We start from the raw sequence: 7,791 nt of genomic DNA, 5'->3' as shown, positions 1-7,791 counted from the left end.
GGACAAGGAGATATTGCTGCAATGTCTGTATCGAACCATCGTTTGACGGGCGCAATAGCCGAGTGGTTAAAGCGTTGGACTGTCAATCAGAGGGTCCCGGGTTCGAATTACGGTGACGGCGCCTGGTGGGTAAAGGGTGGAGATTTTTACGATCTCCCAGGTCAACATATGTGCAGACCTGCTAGTGCCTGAACCCCCTTCGTGTGTATATGCAAGCAGAAGATCAAATACGCACGTTAAAGATCCTGTAATCCATGTCAACGTTCGGTGGGTTATGGAAACAAGAACATACCCAGCATGCACACCCCCGAAAACGGAGTATGGCTGCCTACATGGCGGGGTAAAAACGGTCATACACGTAAAAGCCCACTCGTGTGCATACGAGTGAACGCAGAAGAAGAACCATCGTTTGTTAGCAGTCAGTCCAAGTGCTCTCAATATAGGCCTAACACTGCAGCTTTTATATCATATATTTTGTTATGATTTTAATGGACTATTTGAATACTGATTTGAATGAATAGAACCAATTATATCTATCGTAGCATTCCATTTCTCCATGCTAGTTTTGTTTGAAACATGCTATTATTCTATCTTTAGATTCCGATATAAACCGAAACCGAGAAGTAAACTAGTCTAGCCAGCAGCCTGAGAGAAGCTGGCTTCCAAGCCAAAGTCCTCGCCATAGAGATTGGTGCAAGAGGGTTTGTGAGGGGCGGCGGGAGGGGGGGGGGGAAGAAAAGAAAAAAAGGCGGCAATACAAGGGCATCAGGAGTCGTGACCTGGGTGCAGCACTGCCCCCATAGAGTGTAAGGAGTTAAGGGCCGAGACTTGACTGATGGGGGCTTCTTCGCTGAAGACCTTGTGCTGTCCAGCTCTCGCTAGAGTTTCTTATCACTAAACCCGTTCTCGGATCCTACTCTTTGGCACACTACAAACAAGTCCGAATCACAATGTGTCCTTAATTCTATGCTGATGCTAAGTATGATGTCTATTATTTGTTGAAAATTGCAGTGTTATCTACACCTGATGAAAATGAGTCCACCTTGACCTTGAAAAAAGTTGGTTAAAAAAAGAAAAGAAGTCCGATTCCATGTTCTGTGGTTTTCTTGACAAGAAATACCCAGTTCTGTTCGCCCTTCTCCTCTTGCAGCAGCAGCATCCGTATGCTTGCTTGCATAATCTTGATGTTGGCAGCCTTGTCACTTTGAGAGAATATTTCATGCAATTCACAAATGGATACCTGCAAATTTTGCCACACAATATTTGTTTTTGATAAACATGAAGACACCACATCAGCTCTTTATTGCAAAAATATGTACTTTTTCTACTTAGTTATTTATTGATAGTCCCCATGATTCAGCTCCATTTTCCAGGACTGATTCAATTTGTGCATCCAAAAATTTCAAGAAAACATGCGCATCAGCCGAGGGGTTTTATAATTTCGATTACACCTTTTCTGCTCGTTTCATTCCACGCAGACAACAGACTCAATTTCGTTGTAAATAACATTCCTAAATATTCATATGTATTGTCTACTTTTATTTCCATATCCCCATATGACCAAGGTATCATCTGGACCTCCTTTGCTAAAGTATAACATTGGTCTTGTCGAGATTTACTGTTAACTCTCTCCATACGAACGGCGAAAGAGACAACGTTAACAGCGTTTCACCCCAATTATCATCATCAAAATATTGCAAGCGGAAGGCTCTTATACTGAAGAAGTGAATATTGACAAAGAATACCACAATTCTGACGACGGAAGCTAAAGGTTGGGTCATTCAGACGCCCACTGGACATTCGAGGAGTCTGTGTAGAGGAGAAGAGAGGACTGGCCGTACTGAGTGAGTTAACGTCATTTTATGGCAGGTGGAGGGTTTACCTGTACTTGCCATTACGAATTACGTAGAGTTAACGATAGTCTCTCTGTTTCATGTTTGAGGACATTGACTTAATTTTGTAACGGACACAAGAACAATATAATCAGGAAATAGCATCCAAACCAATTATGCTGCCCCAGGTATCATCTGGATTCGATGTCTGTCCTTCTTAGATGACTCAACGGCCAGTTTGTTAACTGGTCCTATTATTGACCAGAATACCCTGGGGTCATGAACACAATTTCTTAATTCTTACTTCTTTAAAACCTCGTTTTTTTCCTTTTAAACTCAACGTATCCTTTCCGATACTCAATACAAATTTCTATCAGTTGTTTCCTAACAATTTCTGTCTCACATAGAGACAGACAGCTAGAGAGAGAGAGAGAGCACGAATGAGAGAGAGTGTGTGTGTATGTGTGTATTTGTGACCACGTGCATGCGAACACACACACACACACACACACACACACACATATATATATATACATATATATTATACACACATATATGTGTGTGTGTGTGTATGTTAGTGTGGGTGTGAGCGCACGCGCGCTCAAGTGTATAAGCAAAACGTTTTGGAGGTCACATCAAATCAGGTTGCTTATAGTGCAGCTGACGGCGAAGGGCCATTCCAGGACTGGTTTCGGAGGCCATTACTTTGGACTGAAAATAACGCAGTAAATAAACAGCAGGAAAGTGCCGATCACCAGGGAAAAAATAGCAACAACATTATTCATAATTATCCGCAAATTACAATTTTGCACACGACACTTCACCGCTGGGATTGGCCAGTGACAGTCACGTGGAAGAACCTTCCTCACCTCCCTCCCCCTCAATGCATTTTATAAAAGTGGGCAGAGAGGGGACGATGTTCAGACAACTTGGGTGAACCATCGACGACGTGATTCCTCTGCGAAAGGTCCTGGTCTAACGTCTTCACCCATTCCGGTCAGTATGACACTGCTTGGACCTGGGCGTCTGTGGGACTGTCAAAACGGTTGCACGTGCGACCTTTGTGTGTGTGTGTGTGTGTGTGTGTGTGTGTGTGTGGACAAGTTCGCTGAACGTACGTACGTACTTATTGTCCATCATGCCATCTGGCATGTTGGGTCAGCCTCTGTGGGGATGTCAGGGGTCTTTCAGAATAAATAGCATCACCACCTTCTGGGAATTATGTGCTAGAAAATTATTTTTCTATCGCTCTCTTTGTTTCTGCCTTTTTTCTTTCTTCACTGTTGTCTCGTTCTTCTGCCTTCCCAGTTCTTTCCCCTTTCTTTTTTTTTTTTTTTTTTTTTCAAGCATGCCTTAACACTTTCTTCTCTCTTCCACAGTCTATGATGTACTACATGTGCTGTTTTGCTCTGGCGATTAGGTAGTGAGATGTAAACACTGGATTATTTGCCTGTATGGCCTTTTTATGTATTTTTTCTTTGGCTTTGAAGTATTGTTTTGTTGTTGTTTTTTTGTTTGTTTGTTTTTTTTCCTTTTTTACGATTCTTTGTAATCTTGGGATGATAAATTAAGCGGAATGGCTGGCGTCCTGAGCATGGCCTTGTCTTATTTTCCATGTGGAGCTAAATGGTTCGGATACTGTATCATGAACTGTGTTTTGTGAGTTTGTTTCTGTTTTATTGTTTTTTTTGTTTATTTTGTAGATTTGGCAGTATTGTGTTGACGCGGTTGAACATTTGTATGGTTTGACAGTCCTGATATGGCCCGCGCGGTCGGCTGGACTGTAAGCAACAAGAACGTGTAGGGTCAGCAACAAAGAACCACCACTCTTGTCTGCTCTGGCCTTGTCTCTGAATGGAACCTCAAGTGTGCTTCAGGGTCTTGAGTTCGTCAGCCGTTCGCTGGACGTGGCCACTTTTTTTTCTTATTTCAGTTTTGATCGTTCGCCTTCATCGTAATTTTGGGTTTATATTTATATGTATTCACCTTTCTTTTTTTCATTCCTTTTTTTATCCATTTGATGCAAACCTGGGGTTGGCTTTGAAGTCCTGACCAGCGCGTTGGAGTTTATGCGTAAGTCAGGCAGATATCTGCTTTTTTTTTCCCCTCGCAGATGTATTGCAGATTGGAGTAGTCAGCACACTTGTGACACCACCTTGAAACTGAAACTGAGTAAAACTCTATGTAACACCATGGCTTGTTTAAAGACGCCACCTTTCATTCTTAATAACATACTATACACTGTGTGAAACACTGTGTAACACCATTGCCTGTTTCAGGTTAAGAGGCCACCTTTAATTCTTCGGGACATACTATACACTGAGTAAAACACTGTGTAACACCATGGCCTGTTTCAGGTAAAGAGGCCACCTTTAATTCTTCGGGACATACTATACACTGAGTAAAACACTAACACCATGGCCGGTTTCAGATAAAGAGGCCACGTTTCATTCTTCGGGACATACTATACACTGAGTAAAACACTAACACCATGGCCGGTTTCAGATAAAGAGGCCACGTTTCATTGTTCGGGACATACTATACACTGAGTAAAACACTAACACCATGGCCGGTTTCAGATAAAGAGGCCACGTTTCATTCTTCGGGACATACTATACACTGAGTAAAACACTAACACCATGGCCGGTTTCAGATAAAGAGGCCACGTTTCATTCTTCGGGACATACTATACACTGAGTAAAACACTAACACCATGGCCGGTTTCAGATAAAGAGGCCACGTTTCATTCTTCGGGACATACTATACACTGAGTAAAACACTAACACCATGGCCGGTTTCAGATAAAGAGGCCACGTTTCATTCTTCGGGACATACTATACACTGAGTAAAACACTAACACCATGGCCTGTTTCAGATAAAGAGGTCACCTTTCATTATTCGGGACATACTATACACTGAGTAAAACACTGTGTAACACCATGGCCTGTTTCAGGTTAAGAGGCCACCTTTAATTCTTCGGGACATACTATACACTGAGTAAAACACTAACACCATGGCCTGTTTCAGATAAAGAGGCCACGTTTCATTCTTCGGGACATACTATACACTGAGTAAAACACTAACACCATGGCCTGTTTCAGATAGAGGTCACCTTTCATTCTTCGGGACATACTATACACTGAGTAAAACACTGTGTAACACCGTGGCCTGTTTCAGGTAAAGAGGCCACCTTTCATTCTCGGGACATACTATACACTGAGTAAAACACTGTGTAACACCATGGCCTGTTTCAGGTAAAGAGGCCACCTTTAATTCTTCGGGACATACTATACACTGTGTGAAACACTGTAACACCATGGCCTGTTTCAGGTAAAGAGGCCACCTTTCATTCTTCGGGACATACTATACACTGAGTAAAACACTAACACCATGGCCTGTTTCAGATAAAGAGGCCATGTTTCATTCTTCGGGACATACTATACACTGAGTAAAACGCTGTGTAACACCGTGGCCTGTTTCAGGTAAAGAGGCCACTTTTCATTCTTCAGAACATACTATACACTGAGTTGCTATTTGGTAAACCACGCTTAAGCCGACAAACACACATGGGCTAGTTTTTGGTAGATGGCTTTAGTTCATCGTGACATAGTTTTATACTGACTTCTATTATTTTTTAAACCACGGGTAAGGTCGTATGCATTGGACGCCGTAACTGGACAGTCTGTCATTGTGGTTTTCATATGCCTTATTGTAATTGTAATCACACCTATCGGATTGGGAAATCAGCGCTATTCATCACTGTCGTTCTCACACAGCCACCCCATCATTTCACTGGGAACGAGTAGTCTTCCCCCTTTGTTTCCCCCACAGAGACCTTCATCTGATGTCCACCTGGTGTCTGATTAGTCCAGCCTGCTTTGGGTTCAGTAAATATTCAGACCATATCCTAATGAACAGCCAACTTCCCAGGTCAACAACAACAACAAAACAAAACAAAGAAGAAAGGCAAGGCCTTCAAGACTCACTTGTGATACACTTTTTAAAAAAATCCATGTTTTTATGTATTGAGTATAATGCATTTACTGTTATATTTATATTTTTTGTATTCTCTAAACTTGGCACTTTGATCTGACATTCGACCCAACAAAGGATCTGTCATTATTATCATTTTTTGTTCAAACAGGAACTTATTTTGCTAAGCATGGAAGTTTTATTTATTGCAAACGCTTTGGTGTAGATAGCAGAACAAGGGAAATTACTCTGCTGGGGAACTTAGTTTGCTTTAAACTGATCTTTCTCATCTTAAACATTACATTTTGAAATTATACTCAATACATAAAAAGCTTGGATTTTTTTTAAAAAAGTGCATCACAAGTGAGTCTTGAAGGCCTTGCCTCTCTTGTTTCAAAATGTAATGTTTAAGATGAGAAAGATCAGTTTAAAGCAAATTAACTCCACTAGCATTACAGAGTAATTTCCCCTTTTTACTATCTGCACCAAAGCGTTTGCAAAATAAATAAAAATTCCATGCTTAGCAAAAGAAGTTCCTGTTTGAACAAAAAATGATAATAATGACTGCTCTAGCTGTTGGGTCGAATATCAGATCAAAGTGCCAAGTTTAGAGAATACAAAAAATATAAATATAACAGTAAATGCAGTTTGCATATAATTAGGCTTCATTCTTTATTTTTTTGTGCCAATCCCAGAAGCGCAATATTGTTTTAAACAAGATGACTGGAAAGAACTGGATTTTTCCTATTTTTATGCCAAATTTGGTGTCAACTGACAAGTAGTTGCAGAGAAAATGTCAATGTTAAAGTTTACCACGGCCACACAGACACACAGACAACCGAACACGGGTTAAAACATAGACTCACTTTGTTTACACAAGTGAGTCAAAAATCGGCTGCAATGACGCGCTTACTCGGTTTGTGCCAATCTGAGAGCCGATCTTTCAATTGTTTGGTCCCCAAACCATGCAAATGTAAACAAAACATGGTGCCTTGAGTCGACAAGGGCGATTCGTGTTCATAGTTATGAGTCACGTTCCGTCGTTTTCAATCCGAACCCTTCATCACCCGCTTCTGTCATTTCTCTTACGCCTGCATTGCAGAACGCGCGGGGGAAAAAATCCATTTGTACAGGTTCCAGAGTTTAGGATACTAAAATGACGGACGCAACAGCCGAGTGGTTAAAGCGTTGGACTTTCAATCTGATGGTCCCGGGTTCGAATCTCGGTAACGGCGCTTGGTGGATAAAGGGTGGAGATTTTTCCGATCTCCCAGGTCAACATATGTGCAGACCTGCTTCTGCCTGAACCTCCTTCGTGTGTATACTTGCAAGTAGAAGATCAAATACGCACGTTAAAGATCCTGTAATCCATGTCAGCATTCGGCAGGTTATGGAAACAAGAACATACCCAGCATGCACACCCCCGAAAACGGAGTAAGACTGCCTGCATGGCGGGGTAAAAACGGTCATACACGAAAAATCCCTCTTGTGCACATACGAGTGAACGTGGGTGTTGCAGCCCACGAACGCAGAAGAAGTATACCAAGAAATTAACCCCATAATATTCACGATTCCATCACTATCATCAGACTGCACCAGCTGTTCCGAGCTCCCCGTTCCATCATGCACACTGTGGCTTCCCTGCTGCTGCTGACGGCTGTGGCCATGACGACACAAGCCGATTCAATCAGTGACAACCTCCAGCTGGCTCCTCTCAAAGAACACCTCTACTTGTTTGACGTCATTTCTGACGCGGCTGTTGCGGACGTCCAGGGGGCTGTCGCTTCTTTCAACCCTCGTCATAGCTTCAAGGTGATGGCTCGTGTGTGTGTGTGTGTGTGTGTGTGCATGTGTGTTTGTGTGTATGTCAGAGATAAGGAGAGATATCTTCGTGTGTGTGTGTGTGTGTGTGTGTGTGTGTGTGTGTGTGAGGGATAGGTAGACATATCTTCGTGTGTGTGTGTGTATGTCAGAGATAAGGAGAGAT

General features: G+C 42.2%; 1 protein-coding gene across 1 annotated transcript in view; it reads left to right on the top strand.

Moving 5' to 3' along the window:
- Positions 1 to 2,750: 2,750 nt before the first annotated feature.
- Positions 2,751 to 7,791, top strand: part of LOC143295099 (uncharacterized) — an 11,449-nt gene continuing 6,408 nt past the window's right edge. Inside the window, exons 1-2 of the mRNA XM_076606663.1 lie at positions 2,751 to 2,828; positions 7,394 to 7,616. Coding sequence (XP_076462778.1) covers positions 7,428 to 7,616 — 189 coding nt within the window. The 5' untranslated portion in view covers positions 2,751 to 2,828; positions 7,394 to 7,427. The remainder of the gene's footprint in view (positions 2,829 to 7,393; positions 7,617 to 7,791) is intronic.

Source organism: Babylonia areolata, chromosome 20 (genome assembly GCF_041734735.1).
Source record: "Babylonia areolata isolate BAREFJ2019XMU chromosome 20, ASM4173473v1, whole genome shotgun sequence".
NCBI classification, from domain to species: Eukaryota; Metazoa; Mollusca; class Gastropoda; order Neogastropoda; family Buccinidae; genus Babylonia; species Babylonia areolata.
The sequence above is the reverse complement of the archived record's forward strand: the minus strand, read 5'-3'. Positions and strand labels throughout refer to the sequence as shown.